Raw genomic sequence first — 19,721 nt, 5'->3', positions numbered from 1 at the left:
ACAACTTAGGGTTAATTAACTGGACTGAGACATCTATATAGCTCATTGTTTAGAAGGCCGTGCTCTAATTATAAATTTCAACTTTAAATTTAAATCATGCCAAAGTAAACCAAAATTTAAAACATAAAAAACCATCCCTAACATCTAACTGTTTTGAAACATCTTTAACAAATATTGGTGTTCTGAAAAGCAACCTTCATTAGTTTATCTTACCTCTTAAAAAATTAGCCAGACTTGCTTGCCCTTAGTGAGACTAACTTAAATACAGCTATTCCTTATTCAGAGTTTAGTGTTTATGGCTACTATCCTTATAGTCACAAAAACTCAAATAGTAAATAATTGGGTTGGAGTTATACGTAGGCATTAAATCATCTATTTGTAATGAAATCAGGTTAGAACCTTTTGACCATTTTTTTATGTGCTTCCGTTTAGTACCTCTTTACTCAATCACCTTTCTCTTTGCTCACTTGCTCTATTGTTTTCCTTCTTCCGCTGACTGTACTATTTTAGATGTAATTTTAGATCAAATTGACCTTGTCTTCTCTCTTTGCGCCTCTATCAACATGATTGTTTTTAGTAACTTTAATGCTTATTACACTTAATGGGTTGGCTTAAGCGCTACTGACCTTGATTGCAATGAGGCCTATAACTTTTGCATTTCTTAATCTTTCACTCAGATAGTTAACTTTTTGACTCAAAGGTCATAAAACCCTAATCATTTACCTTCATTCTTTGATTTATGTCTTGTGTCTGACCTTGCTTGATAATTCTTTGATCTCGTTCTTCTTTTTCTTATTCACCCTATCAGTGAACTACTTACTACTACCGTAAAGCTGACTGGGATTCTTTTTGTGGTTTTCTTTTTAATCATTATTGGGCTGATATCTTTTTTTTTCGTCAAGTCAAGTCAAGTCTCGTTCTACTCCATGGTGTTCATCTTTTTGGCACAGCTGCTTTATCTAATTGTTTTCGTTTTTTCATCTTTTTCAAAAGAACAACTCTTTTGAGAACAAACGGCTATTTTCTTTTGCATGATATTGATGTAAAAAGGTACTATCTTGATACTATCTTCAATTTAATAAATCTTGTATCTAATCTTAGAAGTTAGGTTTTATAAACTTTTGGAAAATCTTCAACAGCATTATGAACAAGGGTAGGTCAAACATTCCATTTCTCATTCATGGGACTGATCTAATTTTCACTCTAAGAAGTGGCAGAACTATTTGTGAAACCTTTCTTCTAGTTCGCCACTTTTTGCAATATCCTTCTTTCCGTTCCAATTAAATAGGTTAATCCATTGTTAGACATTCAAATCAGCCCGGTTTCCCTTGTTTAAGTTTTCCCTCAACTAAACTCTTTAACGGCTTGTAGTCTAAACAAAATTCCTGTCATAGTCTAACAAAATTGCTCTACAGAACTCTTTTCAATTCTCTTTAAACTATATAATATGTGCTTGACAGAGTATTATTTTTCTGGTTACTGGAAAATGGCATCTGTTACTCTAATTTTCAAAAACTTTGAAAAACATTCTGACCCATCCCATCATCGTCTGATTAGTTTTTTTATATTAATAGCAAGGTCTTAGAGCTTTCATTAACAAATTTCTCACACCCCATCTTTTGTCAAATAAGTTACTATCAGATTTCAATACTACCAGATATTCAATACTCTTGCTCTATGGATGACTTGCTAACTTCTGTGACTGAAAGGTTTTATCGCGCATTAGTTAAAGAGGATTAGGCTAGGGCTATTGATCTTGACATATCTAAAGCTTTTCGACAATGATTGGCACGCTAGCTTTCTCCACAAGCTTGCCTCATATAGTGTATCTGGTTAATTTTTAAAGATTATCAAATTGTTTCTTTCTAATTGTTTTATTAATACATCCTTGAAGTCCAAAACTTTCTTCATTTCCAGTAACTTTTGAAGTACCTCATAGTCTTCTATTCTTGGCCCTGTTTTATTTCTTATTTGTTTTATTCTAAACTAGCTCTTTTTGCTGATAACTCAACTTTAATCTCCTGTCTTAAAAAAAGTTTTCTTTTTTTGATTGCCTTGAGCAGTCAGCCAAACTTGAATCCAATATTCCTTCTGCAATGGATTAAGGCTCGCAGTGGTAAGTAAATTTTAATTCTAACAAAACTCAGTTATCTACTGCAAAAAACTATCGCAATACTGTCGACATTCCTATATTAACAATTAGCAACATTCTCCAGGGCCGTACCGAGCCAATTTTGTGCTTCGGGCAAAAAAATAAAATTGCGCCCCCTCTTCCCCTCCCTTCCCCCTCCCCCTCTTTAAACAAAAAAAGAAGAAAATTAAACGAAAAAAATGATTTATTGATCACAAAATTTATCACATGAAGTTATAAGTAAAATTTGTCATTAAGGTTGCACAAACTTTAGTTCAATGCCACTTTTCTGGCTTTTCTTGAGGCAAATTCACTAATGACATCATCAAAATCAATGTTGTTTGCCACTTCATTTTCAATTGAAATTATAGCCAAACTAGACAAACGTTCTTGGCCAATTGTTGACCTCATATAGTGTTTTATGAGCTTAAGTTTACTGAAACTTCTCTCACACGTAGCAACTGTGACTGGTATGGTTAGGAAGATGCGAATAGCAGTTGTTGTGTTGGGATAAGCATCGGTCAAAGAATATTTATGAATGAGCTGCAAAATGTCGATCGGGCTAGATTTTTCAATGTTGTCCATCATTGCAGCAGCTTGATATTTAAAGCTTGCTATTTCTGACTGGAAATCGGAAGAATCTATAAATTGTCAATTTGAGATAAATTTGCAACTTTTTTCTTGAGTTCATCCACTAAACTTTTAGAGAGTGAATGCCCACTGAGGTATCCAAAATCAGAGGATACAGCAGACATCAGCCTCAAACCGCCACTCTATTTGTGTAATAATGCTGTCAAACACAAAGTTGCAATGAGATCCGAAATCTGTTTCTGCTGTGAGAAGGTGAGAGTCATCTTCAGCTTCATAAAGTGCTATTCGCTTCACTTTGTGCTTCCTCCTAATTGGAAAGCCACCATCAATTCCGCTCTGGTTAGCTTTTTCTGTGGCATCTTTAATAATATTGTCCACCCCAACATCTCAGAAATTCTGAATGAAAGCCTTCAACCATTTCATTATTTTTACGGCAAAGTCAATTGAAAAGATTTTTGACTGAAGCAGTTTGTTTTCTCGGTCAATTAGAGAAAGAATTTGACACCAGAAATCCACAAACACAGAAAACTGAAATCAATATGAATGAGAAGTTCTTTTCAACTGCTAACTGTGACAGCATTTGTCATGGGATTGTGGATAATGGATTCCAAAACTTGAAGAACATCTTTGATTTGGCTGTGCAATGGTGTAATTGCTTCTTTTTTGGTAGACCATCTTGTGTCACTATTTCCCTTTAATGAGATGATTAACGTTTTCATCAGTTTTTCCCATCTTGACGTGAAGCTTGAAAAAAAGTTCCAGATGGCTTGAACCTTTTCAAAAAACGTAATCATGAGTGGGGAAAACTCAGCAGCATGAACACCAACAAGATTTAAAGTGTGAGCTGCGCATGGAACAAATCTTGCTGACTCATTAAGAGAAAGGATGTGAGCTTTGACGCCATTGTATTTTCCAGACATTTTGGCTCCATTGTCATAGCCTTGGCCCCGGCAATCGAAAATGCTTAGACCATACTTCTCCAATTTTTCACTGATCTCTGTTGCAAGACCTTTTCCGGTTTTTTGGTGAGATTCAATGAAGTCCAAAAAGCTTTCCTTAATTGTGCAGGTTTCATCACTGATGCGGACATACCTGATGATCTGAGTCATCTGCTCTTTGTGGGAGGTATCTGGAGTGCAGTCAAACAGAACAGAGTAGTATTTAGCTTCTTTGATGTTTGACAAAATTTCTTTCCTGACTTTCTCCCCAAGTAACTCAATCAGCTCATTTTGAATTCAAGGAGAAAAGTAGGATGTTGTAGTTTTTTTTGCTTTAACGGACGCAATGTGTTCAGCCACTAAAGGATATTAATGGCTAATCAACTCAATTAAGCTTAGAAAAATGCCACTGTTTTGTTGACCGATGTCTTCTGTTGTTCCCCAAGGGGCAAGATTGTTCTTGGCACAGAAAAAAATTGCATCAACAATCACTTTTAAGAATTCTCTCCGCTTTTTCATCTCTCCACTAATAACTCTCTTCAGATCAGAACTCAGGGTCTTTCCTTCCTCGAGGGTTTTTTCAAGAGTTTTCCGATCAGAATAGCATCTTTGGTGTTCATTGTTGTTTTCATGTTCAGGAATTCTTGGGTTTAGTTTTTTCCAGTCACAATACCCTTTAGAAATTTCAAAGAAATTGTTGGTTTTTGTTGTTAAAAATAACAAAAAGCAAAAACAAAATAAAGAATCTTTTTTATTGCTGTACTGCAGCCAAGTGCGAACAAATTTTTTACCATTGGAATGAATTTTTATACCATTTTGAGCTGAAGTGTCGCATTCTGTTGTCAAAATCACACAGCGTGTTTGGGAGAAATTCTCTTCTGTCTTGCTCTGGCCTATGCTCAATCAAAAAGCATCTTGTTTTGTCCGTTATTATAGGCCATGTTGCAGGAAAATTTTCCTCCGAGGCCACTGGAATTTCTGAGATTTCTGAATGAAGTTCATCCTCGTCCATTTCAGCTGGGCCTGAAAGCTAGGCATTTTCATCTTCCCTGGTTGGTTCTGAATCAGTTGTGCAAAATTCTTCTTGACTTTGGCTGATGAAAATCTCCTCTTCAATTAATTCCAAATGATGATCTGAACTCAATTAAAGTCAATTATAGGATCTGTTGAATTGTCATTTTATTCCGATACAAATATCCTCTGAAATTGTTTCTCAGCTGAGCTTGTTACCAACCACTTTTTGAAACAGTTTTGTAGTTTCTCGTCACTTACTTGGCGCTGTTTTTTATTCTTCTTAAATTCAGCACCAGATAACTTTTAAGTTCGACTCATAATAGAATTATAATGCTCAAAAGTTATCGAAAGTATATTAGTGTTATTGGGCGCTTTTTTGTTCAGTATATGAGTTTTAATATTTAGGAGTTCGTGTCAAGAGGCGGAATTTTAATTAATTTTCTATTCAACAGCAGCGACGCCGTGAAAATTAGTTTCATAAACTGATTATTGTTTTTTTAATTTATTAAAGTTTGCGCCCTCCCAATTTTGGCGCCTCAGGCCGCGGCCCGGCCGGCCCCGCGCTTGGTACGGCTCTGACATTCTCACTTAGTCCTTTTATTTACATCGTCATTGATCATTGTTCAATACTGACCTTTCATAGAAACCAAATATACAATTGATTGCTAAATTACAGTCAGTAGTAGGAAAAGGCGGGTCCTGACTCATTTTTTCTTTCAATCATATCCTTAACCATAATCTCATATCATATTTAGCTATAACCATATCCATATTCTCATAAGTCAATATATATATATATATATATATATATATGTATATATATATATATATATATATATATATATATATATATATATATATATATATATATATATATATATATATATATATATATATATATATATATATATATATATATATAATATATATAATTTAATATATATAATTTATTATATATATATAGATTTATATATTATATAGATTTATATAATATATATATATATATATATATATATATATATATATATATATATATATATATATATATATATATATATATATGTATGTATATATATGAATATATATATATATATATATATATATATATATATATATATATATGTATATATATATATATATATATATATATATATATATATATATATATATATATATATATATATATATTATTAATAAATTTTACCTTTTTACTTTAATAATAATAACTTAAAACTTTTGCTTTAGATAAATCTTTTCAAAACAAAGAATTCTCGTTAGTAATATTGAATCGTACAACTATTACAGAGTTTACAAAGTTATTAAATGGAAGAAGCACGTTTTTTGCACATTTAAACACATTTGACGGAGAATTCCGTGATGTACGTTACTAAATATATATTAATCGGAATATTCCGTTAAACTGTTGCGTTAATGGGCTGGCCCAAATGGGACCCATCTGGAGCCCGTGTACAATATCCCATGCCCACATGCCCAGGTTAAAACCCATGTGGGGCCCATGCGGACATGTTGGCTGGGTACTGATGATTTTAATTTTTCTGATTGTCTACTAACATCAAAAACTATAAGTGGGTATAATTCTTTATAGTCTGAAGGAGTTATGTTGCTTTGTGTTATCAAATCGTTCATTCCATAAAAGTTTTCACTAAATACAGATACATCTCTTTAAGCTCTTGAAAATTGATGATTTGGAAATGGTCTGTTATTGTCAACAGCTGGATATCTTTCTTGATTAAGCATAATGTACATATTTTTCAAGTCACAATGATCAAATATCGAAGAATTAACTTCTTGATTTCCACCCTTATTTGTTTGGAATCCAACAATAATGTATCTTGGTTTTTCTGGAGATGTCTTTACGCTAAGTCTCCAAGAAAACGTTGTAGATTGTAGAACAGTTATAGTATCACACTGCCTTGCACGAAAAGTTACTGAAAGTTTCACTTTTGATTCAATACTTTTATAAAGATTAACTTTCTCTAAATCTGATGTAATCACATGTGGCATGAACAATGATATTTTATCAAGATTAAATTTTCCTGCAGCTGCAAGAGCATTTCTAAAAATTGCTTCAGTATCACCTTTTCTAACAAGAGTTAGTGTATTTTTAAATCCGTAAATAACTTTGTTGTAATCATCGCAGAATCCAAAAATGTGTCTTAAAGGTATACAAAATGAAAGTGTTTCCTTTGTGGTTGGTGTCCGAATTATGTATGATTGTCGTAATGCAAACCCTGAGTTATCAGCAAGTACTGCTGTTGTTGAAGAATCTTTGTACCACAATTGATTTAATCCTTGTGCTAATTGAAAGTCATTTGGGTATTTAAGCATTCCTAACATTGTTGTTGCTTGACCTGGATAATAAACTGACTTTATTTCTTGGTTTGATAATTGATATGATATTTGACTAAATGAGTGCATAATACCATTATTTGTGAGTGACACTGCATCTGCATTAACATAAGCTGTCCAATCAAGTTTAAGAAGTCTTCCTTCAAACAAAAGATAAGCCTCAGATGGAAGTGTGAACAAATCTTGTTGCTCAACGTTAATTCTTATTTCTCCAGTGCTATTTAAATTTGTGCGAGCTACTGGTTCATATTCATGGAATTCAAATCTTTGAATTCCATCATCCACAGTTGGGATTTCTGTAAAATTTAATACATCAGAAGTTGCCATTTTTTAAACATAAAATTTTTTTTTTTTGAAATGGAAAATAGTTATAAAAAAATTAGGCCAATCGAAGACCGCGGTCTTATTTTGCTAGATCTTCTATCCTTATACTTGTTGATTATATTGAAAACCCTATCATTATATTATTTATATTTGGTGTAACTTCATCAGCTTTTTTATTTAAACTTGAGATTATGTCGTTAATTTTATTATTAATGACTGTATTTGGTTGTGAAACTTTAGTAGATGCTTTTCTAACTAATTGTTTTCCTTTTTTAACTGCAACATCTTTAGCAGCTTCTATTGCTGATGTTGAAAGTTCTTTCCCTGCTGATTTAGCGGCAGTTATTGCAGTTTTTCCTAAATCGCTAGCAACATAGCTCATGACACTCTTTTTACATTTAATGATGCTGCTCGTTTAAATAAATTTATTAAACTGTCAAATATACCACTTCCTCCAACAACTTGCTTCTTAACATATCTCTAATTTTTAACAAATAGCATTTTTATGTACGCAATTCACTTTTTAATTTTTTTAACTCATACTATCATATTCATATTATCATATTCATATTATCATATTCATATTATCATATTCATATTATCATATTCATATTATCATATGCATATTATCATATTCATATTATCATATTCATATTATCATATTCATATTATCATATTCATATTATCATATTGCTACATTATTTTGTATTACTTTATACTGATCACTATTCAAAACACCTTGCCTTAACAATTCATCACAAATTGCAACAGCTTCATTTCTTGATCCAGTATTACCTGCTCTCCATGCAGCTATGCGTAATTCAAGCATATCAAGAAGTGCAATAGGATTGCTAGGAAGAATTATTGGTCCGATTCCTGTTCCCTTTCATTCTCTTTGATACTCAAGCATTCTAGTTCTCTTTAACTCTCTCCAAATGGAAGATATTATTTCTTTGTATTTTTCGCTCCGAGACGACTTTGGTTTTCCTGAGTCAGTAGTAATTCCATCTGTTTATATTATTATATTTCGATAATTGTGAAGATCATCTATATTATATATATCCTTATTAGGATTAGACTTTGTTAGTAATTCCCAAAGACCAGGAGTACCAATGTATTTTGTTCCATTTATATCTATATCATCATTATTAATTAATATTGGAACTTTTCCTATAAAAAATGTACCCTCTTTAGAATGTATTCCAAATGTAGTGTCTGTAGACTTTTTGCTATAAAAATACATTCTAAGATAGTCTGTTGCAATTTTTTCCAACTTTAAGAATTCATCAGAAGGCATTACTTTTTTAGATCCATAAGTAAGTTTTTCAGGATATGCATTTGAAAAAGTAAGAGCAAATTTATTAGCTTGATCTTGCAATTTAGATATATCCTCCTTTATTCCAGATTGACTATCAATTAATGGCTTGTACAATATTGACAAGTCTATCTGCAAATTAGAATCTCTAATCTTTTCACTAAGATGATTCTGCTGTATTCTTTTTTTACTCTCTGATAATTCTTTTACAATTTGATCTCTCTTTTCAGTGTCTGTAATTTTTAAAAATGACATTTTGTTTTTCTATAAAAAAGATTAAAAACACAACATAAAAGATAATGTTGTGTTTTATGATTTACGTTTTATGTTACGTTTTACGTTACGTTTTACGTTACGTTTTACGTTACGTTTTACGTTACGTTTTACGTTACGTTTTACGTTACGTTTTACGTTACGTTTTACGTTACGTTTTACGTTACGTTTTACGTTACGTTTTACGTTACGTTTTACGTTACGTTTTACGTTACGTTTTACGTTACGTTTTACGTTACGTTTTACGTTACGTTTTACGTTACGTTTTACGTTACGTTTTACGTTACGTTTTACGTTACGTTTTACGTTACGTTTTACGTTACGTTTTACGTTACGTTTTACGTTACGTTTTACGTTACGTTTTACGTTACGTTTTACGTTACGTTTTACGTTACGTTTTACGTTACGTTTTACGTTACGTTTTACGTTACGTTTTACGTTACGTTTTACGTTACGTTTTACGTTACGTTTTACGTTACGTTTTACGTTACGTTTTACGTTACGTTTTACGTTACGTTTTACGTTACGTTTTACGTTACGTTTTACGTTACGTTTTACGTTACGTTTTACGTTACGTTTTACGTTACGTTTTACGTTACGTTTTACGTTACGTTTTACGTTACGTTTTACGTTACGTTTTACGTTACGTTTTACGTTACGTTTTACGTTACGTTTTACGTTACGTTTTACGTTACGTTTTACGTTACGTTTTACGTTACGTTTTACGTTACGTTTTACGTTACGTTTTACGTTACGTTTTACGTTACGTTTTACGTTACGTTTTACGTTTCGTTTTACGTTACGTTTTACGTTACGTTTTACGTTACGTTTTACGTTACGTTTTACGTTACGTTTTACGTTTCGGCAAACTATTTAAATAATCAATATTAAACGCTCCACAATTCTTTTTAATCTCAAAGTTTTTATAAATGATATCATTTGTTTCTAATAATCTTAATATAAGTGCCATTGATAAAATACTTTTTATTTGTTTTTTTTCTTTGAAATCACACTCTATTTGAAGTACATATTAATCTATAATTCTTAATTTATCCTGTTTTTTAACATTATTTGATTGTTTAAGTGATTCTTTAATGTCCCTTTCTACACAATAAAAATCACTATCTTCCAGATAAGTTTATAAAGTTTATTTCTCTCATCATCAATATAAGTTGATGGTATCTGAAAGTTTCCATATTCAGTGATAAATATAGAGTGACTTCCTGAATCAACAATTAAACCTCCTTTTCCAAATCCAAGAAGTTCCAAATATTTTTTTTATTCAAATCTCGTTCACGTTTACTACATTCGTTTACACAAAAAGAACGGATAGTAATGTTGAATATCTTATTATTTATTAATAAAATGTTAAGTGACTATTTTTATATTAAACCTACTTCGAATTACTTTAATTGCTTCTTCTTTCCCTTGGTCGATTAGTGACAGCTTTGTTTCTTCATCAATTTTACTTTTAATTTTTATTCTAATTTGCTCCATCATTGTCTGAAGTTTTTCAAGTTCACCAAGTATTAACTCAAATTCCTTGTCATCTATATGCCCATCTACTAAAGCTTTAGAATTATAATAACTTATTGTATTTAGTTTTGAATCAGCAAGCACTTTAATCTTTTCATGCTTTTCTGCTTTTAAATTCATTTTTTTATTAACTTGTCCGCCTATTATTGATAACACACCTGCTCCTAATACTGCACCTTCACATGCAATAACTAATGGTGCTGCAATGATTATTGATAAAAAACCAATTCCAATAGTTCCAAGTGCCATAGTGCTTGCTAGTAATGCATTATCAATTGCAGAAATTATTTTTACAGCTCTTTGATATTTTTTACTTAGCGTTAATCTCTCTCACGCTCTAATTCTTTTTGAATGTCGCCATATTTTTGTAACCGAAATGATTGATCTTGGTTTTTAATAGATTTTTCTTCAGGTGCATTAGGAAGAACAGGGTTAATATTGTTATTGTCAGTAGGTATAGCTGAATAAATGTTATTTTACATTTTATTATTGTATTCCATTTTTAATAAAGAAATAAAAAAATTTACACATTAGATTAACAGAACAACAACAATCTCCTTTTTTAATTAACACATCAGAATAAGATTTAATTACAATTGCTACTATAATATCATCAACAGACTCAGCTATTATACAATCTTGTAAACTTAACATTTTTAATCTAAGTTCATGTTTTAATGAAACTAACGCAACAACTTTATTAACTGCTACACCAAACTTTAAAAGAATATATTGATATATATTGATGTTATAAGAATTTAAAAACTATAGGAAATGGTTCCGGTTGTTTATATTTGCTTATAAATTTATGCACTGGCATGCTATTTGATATTTTATTATATATAAATTTTATTATATATAATTTGAAAATTAAAGAATCATATTTAAAAATGGAATATTAGCAAATAGAGAATTTGGTACTAATAATGAACCTGATCCTTTTGATGTATAACCATTTTCAATACCTAAGTAAAATCCATCACCTACAGAACTTCCTTTACTCCATGGTCTCAAATATAAACCAGATCCTGCACATGTTAATGTAAATCCTTGTCCATTCTTTCTCATGTACAAAATACAATTTCCAGCAATTTTATTAATCATAGTTGAATAATAAAATTTCCAGCTGCTGAGCCTACTCCTAAAAGCAGTCCTATTGCAAGTGGTGGTATAACTCTTGACGCTAAAGAACCAAGAAACGGTAAAAGTGCTCCAAAAAATACCCCTTCTATTTTAGAATTGTGTACTAGTTGTGTTTTACTCAAAATAATTGATACACCAGTACCTTTTTCATTTGCTTTTCTAATTCTATTCAATTGTGTTGTTGTTACAGCTAATACATGTTCACCATTTAAATCTGAATGCGATAACTTAATACTAGCTCCAATACCACATTCAATTGCATTTTTAATTTTTTCTATTTGGTTTCGTGAAAGATTTACTTTAGTATTAGTATGTTTACTCATTTTGTTTTTATAATGCATTATAAAAAAAATAATCTATTTTTTTTCTCTTTTATGAAATCTAATAGTTAATTTTTCTCCTCGTAAAGTTATCAGATTTCCATCTTGATCAACCAATTTAGTCTCCATCTTTGAAATTGTTTTTAGTGTTATTGGCAAGTAAATTAAGTTTAATGGCTGTTGAATAATTTTATATCCAAGATCAACACTTGGGAAAAATTAATATATAACGTTTTATGTTGTTCCATTTACATAGGATGATGCTATTATATCATTTGTTACACTTATGCTATTAATACTTAAAATGTTTACTATATTATCTGAATCATGAGATTCTGTTGAACATACTTGATTACTAAAACCAAGAATAGATCTAATTGAATTTATAGGTGTAAAATCAACTTTATAACCAGCTTCAATATTTAAAGTTGTTTTCAATGTGTTATTATCTGCTGAAAATATAATATTAGTTTCAACTCCATTAATAATTTTACTATTTTCAGTAATTTTTTCCACAATATACTTATTTATATCATCAATCTCATAACTACCTTCTAGAATGTTTATACCTATCCAAGTTCCATTATCTGAACTATATCTAAAATTGTTATTTGAAGAAACAACATTTGGAAAACTGTAGAATGTATCAAGATTAACTAATGTCATTTCATAATCTTTATCTTCATTTAGTTGTATAATAGGAGCAAACTTCGCTTTTTTATGACTACTTTTATCATTCAATAATATATACATTTTTTATATACAAAAAAATTATTTTAAACTTTAGATGGAAAATAAAAACTATCTAATCCACTTCTATATTTTCCATTATCTATTTTAGAAGATAAATCTATTACAACAAATCCATTAATTTCTGACCAAGTATGCTTACAAAACCTTTTAAACTCATCATCGTTCATATCACTAGAAACATGATCTCTATAAATATGACTTAAATTCTTTGCATCTTAAGGAAATAAGCAAATAAAATTGGCATTTTCTCTGATGGTTTGTCTAGGTAACATAAAATAATTTTTTGCAAGATAGAAACAATCTACATTACTATGTCTTCCTCTTATATAATATTTTTCACACTTATTTTGTTTTGTTAATTGCAAATCATCAAATATCATCAAATTATTATTGTTAATATCAAGATCCTCAGGATTTGGTACATCTTCACCTGTTTCAAAAAACTTACACTCCATATCTGCTTTATCTTTCGCATTTTTTGAAACTTCTTCAATTACAAAATCTGTATTTGCATTTAATTTTTCTGTTTGGTCTTGTAGCTTAAATAGTTCATTAATAATTTCTTTTAGCAATTTTTTTTCAAAAGAGCTTTTTAATATTTTGTATTCTGTTTGAAAAACAGACTTTTCAAAAACTTGTAAACTGTTATAATCTAACCAAGAAGGTCTTAAAAGTTGATTTAATAATAAAGTAGTTTTTCCACAACGTGACTTTCCAACAATAATTCCTCTTATACTTTTTGGTAACAACTTGTTATTACTTCGCTTAGCATTTTTTACTTTCCATGAATAATCTATAATATCCATTTTTATATATAAGATTTTTTTTATATATAAAAAAGTATATATGTCAAATATAGAAACAAAACAAATACAATAAACTTGCAAAATGTTGTGAGTAAAAACAATAGAAATATGCAACGTGGAACTTGCGCTATTTGTAGAACAACAAAAAATCAATTTGTATCATCAAAAAAAGGAGAAGATTTAGTGAGTTCAATTAATTCAATAACTAAAGAAATAAAATTACCATGGGCAAATTCCCTGGTGAAATGCATTTACCTGAAGTGAACTTTGCTGGTCCAGGCACTAATTTAGATGAACGATTAACTTTTACTGATGCATATAAAGAATGGAGTAAACCTATAGATAGAGTTCATAATGCAGCTTACCATCACGATCTTGCTTATAAATACTTCAATGATACTGCAAATAGAAATAAAGCTGATAAAATTATGATCGAAGAAATGGATTCTAAAAAAAATCCAACAATACTTGAAAGCATCGAACGAGGTATTATAAAACCTAATATATCATCTAAAGCAAAGTTTGGGTTAGGTCTTTCAGACCCATATGAATTAGGTCTTTCAGACTCATATAAATTGGGTGTTAAAACTACTCTAAAAAACTACAAACGATCAAAGAAAAAGAAAAGGGTAAAGTATTAATTCTTATGGATCCAAAGGATCTAAAATGGACTGACGAACTTGCAAACGAACTCCATAAACCAGTTGTAAAATATTTCAGAAAAGGAAAAGTGATTGTAAATGGAATTTATGAAATTTGGGCTGCTAATTTAGTTGACATGCAATCTTTCTCCAAATTCAATGACGGTATAAACTACTTATTAATGTTGATAGATGTTTTTTCAAAGTATGGATGGATTGTTCCATTGAAGAGTAAAACTGGAGTTGATGTTGCTAATGCTTTAAATAAAATCTTCCACGAAAGAAAGTGTCAAAAAGTATGGGTAGATAAAGGCTTAGAATATTATAATAAGCATGTTAAAGCGCTAGATTTTGAGTTATACTCAACTGAAAATGAAGAAAAAAGTTGTGTAGTTGAACGTTGGAATAGAACAATGAAAGATAAAATGTTTTAGTACTTTTCTGCTAATTCTACTAGAAAATATATTGACGTCTTAGATGAAATGGTAAATAAATACAACAACACAAAGCATTCTTCCATTAAAATGACAACAGTTGAAGCTAGCGATAAAAAGAATAAAAATATTGTTTGGTTTAACTTGAACGGAAATGTGCGATTAAAGTCTGTTAGACCAAAGTTTTCAATTAATAATAGAGTCAGGATAACTAAAAAGAAGACAACATTTGAAAAAGGATACTCACCGAGATGGACTGAATAAGTTTTTACTATATCACAAATTCAGTACACAGATCCTCCAACTTATAAAATAACTGACAATAATAGTGAAGAAATATAAGGAACTTTTTATGAACAAGAACTGCAAAAAACGAATCAAGAAATATTTAGAATTGAAAAAGTGATTTGCAAACTCAAAAATAAATCACTAGTAAAGTGGTATGGATATCTTGAATCGTTTAACTCATGGGTTGACAATAAAGAATTGATAAGTCTGATATAATAGGACATGTTTTCTTTCACGCTTAGATTTTACTTGTGAAATTGATGTAACCATCATATATTAATATATTATGATTTAGATAGTTGAAATATGATATGAGATTATGGTTAGGGATATGGTTGAGTAATAATGAGCCAGAACGCCCTTTTTATACTACTTATACATATATATATATATTATATATATATATATATATATATATATATATATATATATATATATATATATATATATATATATATATATATATATATATATATTATATATATATATATATATATATATATATATATATATATATATATATATATATATATATATATATATATATATATATATATATATATAGGGATTGAAATCACGCGAGATCCCGCATTATTTCACCGCATTTAAAGTTCCTGCACAAATTACAACTGGAAGCGCCTGATTTTTATACTTTTGATATTTTTAAACAAAACGACAAAAAAGATATCCAATTTATTTAATGTAAGTGTTTAACAATTCCAATGAAATATTGTTGAAAACAAAGTGCACAATAATATTTATACTGAGAATTTATACTTCTTATTGTAAGGCGTTTTCCCCTAATCTAGTACTAAAAGTTTCTTTACAAAATAAAGAAGTTAACGGCGAACTCTAAATATAATAAGTTATTTATTGAAAAGGGATTACTAGTACTAACAGTTTCTTTAGATTTTAGGGTATCTAGCACTAGTTTTATATAAACGAGTTGCCTGGGCAAAGGAAGCGTTATTGAAAAATCAGCCTATGGGCTCTAAACTCTTTAATTAGCCTCTGTTTATTAAAAACTGTTAGAGTTTGTCAACATCTTTATTTTAATTCTAATATTTATATCTATAACAATTTTATTATTTTTCCTATGCTATAGATCAGGTCTGTAGCAACGAAATTTTTATTAGGGGTGAAATTTTACTGGAGAAAGTTCAACCCCTTGAGAGTTATTTATCGAATAATCTTTATCTAATGTATCCGAAAATTTTGTGGAGGAAGGAGGGGGGGAATTGACCCCCGGTTCCTACTGGCCTGTAGATATAAAAAAAATTGCTATAAACAAAAAATCGTCAAAAATAAAATCACTTAGTAAAGTATTAGTCGAAGTAATACTAAAAAAAGTTTTAAGGTACAAATAATATTTTTTGTTTCATTAATGTTGAAAAGGTAAAATTAAAAATGTACAGTAAATGTACCCGGCGTTAATTTTTGGCCAAAAAGTTCCCGTTTGCCAGCTTTTGCATTTGGGGGTGTTTTTAGAATTAAAAGTTATAATAAGTGGAAACCATGTAAAAACAACTACAAAATTTCAACTGACCAATCGAAATCGAAAGTTTACTGTTAGTGGTTACTATCGGGACTGATGTTTTTGCGTTAAACTTGATTAGTAAGAAAACAAGCATATGGATTATTAGATTTGATTAGATTAAAGTTTATTAGAACAGTGATACATGCTCTAAAGGACACACAAGTCCATAAAGTATGAAGAACTCTGATAACGTGCCCTACAATCGTATAACACTTGTGCTAGATTATTACAAAAAGTATATCTATTACATTTAATACATAACACCACAGTTATAAAACAAAAACTAGTTAGCTGGAGTATTGTTTTTCGAAGTTGATAGAGATGATTTTAGTTTTAAAGCTCTTGATATTTTTGGCATTAATGACGTTAGACGGCAAGTTATTTCAAGTATTAACAACCCTGAGCGAGAAACAATATTTACGGGCATCGAGTTGACACTTTAGTTTATGATTTTGTGACCGCGAGTGTAAACATAGTTTTTAAATAAAAAGAAACTTGATATACTTAGGCGAACTAAATTATTTAGAATATTGTAACATGTTTTCATGTGTTGCTTAAGGCGACAAATTTCAAGTAGTTTTAAAGCAAGCATTTCAAGTCGATTTGGATATGAAAAGTAATTATAGATAGCAATTCTCTTCGTAAAACGTCTTTGCACTCTTTCCTCTGCTTTGTTAAATTCAGTGCGGTTTGGCGAACAAACCGGAGAGCAATATTCTAAAATTGGTCTTATGTAGGTAGTAAAGGCTTTTACACGGGGATCATGACTTTTAAAACACTTGAGGATAAAATATCCTAGAATGTTTCATGTACGGTAGATATTTGCAATATGATTATTGTAATTTAAATAAGAGTCCATGGTCACACCAAAACCTTTTGGATTTGAAGACCAGGTCAAATTATAATCTCCTGATTGATATATTGTTAATCATATTAGGTATAAATGCCTAATCAATTTTTTTATTGTATCTTGGGAATATACACTCAAGTTGATAATGTAATATCAAATTGATATTTTCAGAAAATGGATTACAAAAAATAGACACTGCTTTATGATTATATTCCTGATTAAAAAAAGATTATTAAAAAACTAAAAATTATTCATGTTAAATATATTTTCAACATAAAATTTGATGAAAAAAAAAACAGTATTGAACAGTAATATGAGACAATTCTATAAAATACTTAAAACATAATTTTTTTTTGTCAAAATGACTTTTTTTAGAATATTTAATAAAATAGTTCCAATAGCGAATTTTAGTTACTAGATATAAAAAGAAAAACTAAAATTTTGTGCACATGGATGAAACAAGAAAACATAACATCAAAAGTAACATTTTTATCTTTCGATATTTTGAACAGGTCATCTCTATTATATTATCTAGCTCCTGAACTAAAATCCCTCGATTAAATTCTTCTTTTTTAATTGATAATTTTTTCTTTTCTCTCAATATTACTTACACGACATGCCTAATACATCCACATCAACGCATCGATCTTCACTTATAACAGTAACTACACTGTTATGAGAAGAATGTATTCATAATCATAGGCAACTTGAATCAATTTATGATTGCGTTGAAAATTATTAATATTTATGCAACTAGTATTTGCAATATAAGCAAAATCACTCATTGGTTCATGCCCTTGACGATTACACGAAACCTTGATAATTTTATGAAAAGCACCAAAAGTTCTTAATTTATTATCAAATGCACTCCTATCTTTATTTTTTGTGTTTTCGTACACGGTATTACATGTAAAAGTGCACAATTCAAATGAAAAAGATGTGCATTTGATTTTCAAACTATAAAAAAATCCATTCTCTTTAAATCTTTTTTTATAGCTAGCCCACTTTGACAATCTGGACAGCAACCAACTTGCATCGAATTTCTTTGAGAATAGGGATGTACATAATCATATAAAAATCACATTTTTTTGAGAATTTGAGAATAAGAAAATACATAATCATATTAAAATCATATTAAAATTTGAACACTGTTTTACATTTAATTTAAATTTGCTAAGCTTCCTTGCATTACATGTTTTTTTAGTAAAGTTATTTCTACTATTTCCTTATGACTGGCTTTTAAGAACTTGTTCCCGGCAGTGGTGGATCGTGATTTTTTGAGGCCTTAGGCTAATCGAATTTTTGGGGACCTACGTATGGGTCTTAGAAGCTAAATATTCTAAGCATATGAAAAAGTGCTGAGACTATTTTTTATTAGAGCCACCTTTTCTCTTTGGGGCCCTAGGCTTCAGCCTACTAGGCCTAATTGGAGATCCGCTGGTTCGCAGAGAATGTTTTCATAACCTTTCTCGTATAATTTTTTTTATTTCACACTACTTTTTATATTAGCTGAAATTAAATAAATAAAGAATTAAAAATCCGTATACAATTTCATTAATAATGATACATTAACACATAAATTTCTATCACTTATTCATTGCATTTATACAGGGCCGTACCGACGGGGGTGTGTGTACCCTCCTCTATCGGTAAATTGGTAGATTTAGGAATTGGGATTTGGTTTAAACTAAAATTTGGCTTCCGAAAAAAAAAACCTTTGTCAGTTAAACTTGTTTTTTTTCAGGTGCACCTCCCCCCCCTTACAAGTCATCGTTGTTCGGTAGGGCCCTGCTTATATAGCACAAGTAAATGTAGTTTGCTTATTTTATTGCAATCTACGATATAGAACAAACTTGGTTATCATACTGGAATTCAAGTCTCTAAATAACATGCCTAGTATACAAAATCAAGTCCAAAACAAAAGATAAAAGTGTGTTGCTAGGGGCCGTTGCTATGCGAAATATATTTGACCACCTGACTTAAATCTTAAAATAAATCTTTTTTGTTTAATACACTACAAAACTAATTTCAGAATTAAATTTAGTGGTAAAAAATTGTTTTAATACAATCTAAAATAAAAATTTTAAAATTTTCAAAAACATTAACTTTATTTCGTGGTTAACCACCTTAAATGTAAGTAATCTAATTAGTAAATATTAAAGAGAAATTTTTTCAAATTGCGTTGTAGTTAGAACTACGTTTAAATTTGTTTGAGGGAAGTCAAGTACGGCCTGCCAATACCTAAAAAGCAAAATTGAAGAATTTCTAGTGCCCCACCAATTTTAACGAATTTAAAAAATAAATGTATAACGTATATGTATAAACATAAAACATTGTTTTATAATATTAACTCAATGAAATAATGATAATAATAAGAAAGCTATGTAATATTCTATCATTGAGTATTTTATAGCTTTTTTAATTTTTTATCATTATTTCATAGTAATTCATAGCTCT

The 19,721-nt window shown here is 29.8% G+C and overlaps 2 protein-coding genes across 2 annotated transcripts; both read right to left on the bottom strand.

Moving 5' to 3' along the window:
• Window positions 1–2,401: 2,401 nt before the first annotated feature.
• LOC136091749 (zinc finger MYM-type protein 1-like) lies at window positions 2,402–3,831 on the bottom strand. The gene is made up of 3 exons (XM_065819458.1): window positions 3,285–3,831; window positions 2,878–3,081; window positions 2,402–2,772 (listed from the first exon to the last, which is right to left on the bottom strand). The coding sequence occupies exons 1-3, from the start codon at window positions 3,829–3,831 to the stop codon at window positions 2,402–2,404; spliced, it is 1,122 nt and encodes a 373-aa protein (XP_065675530.1).
• Window positions 3,832–6,357: 2,526 nt separating this feature from the next.
• LOC136091748 (uncharacterized) lies at window positions 6,358–7,371 on the bottom strand. Its single transcript, XM_065819457.1, has one exon. It carries the CDS (start codon window positions 7,369–7,371, stop codon window positions 6,358–6,360), a length of 1,014 nt encoding a protein of 337 aa, XP_065675529.1.
• Between the last annotated feature and the right edge of the window lie 12,350 nt (window positions 7,372–19,721).

Source organism: Hydra vulgaris, chromosome 15, assembly GCF_038396675.1.
Source record: "Hydra vulgaris chromosome 15, alternate assembly HydraT2T_AEP".
Lineage (NCBI taxonomy): Eukaryota > Metazoa > Cnidaria > Hydrozoa > Anthoathecata > Hydridae > Hydra > Hydra vulgaris.
This window is presented reverse-complemented; position numbering and strand designations above follow the sequence as displayed.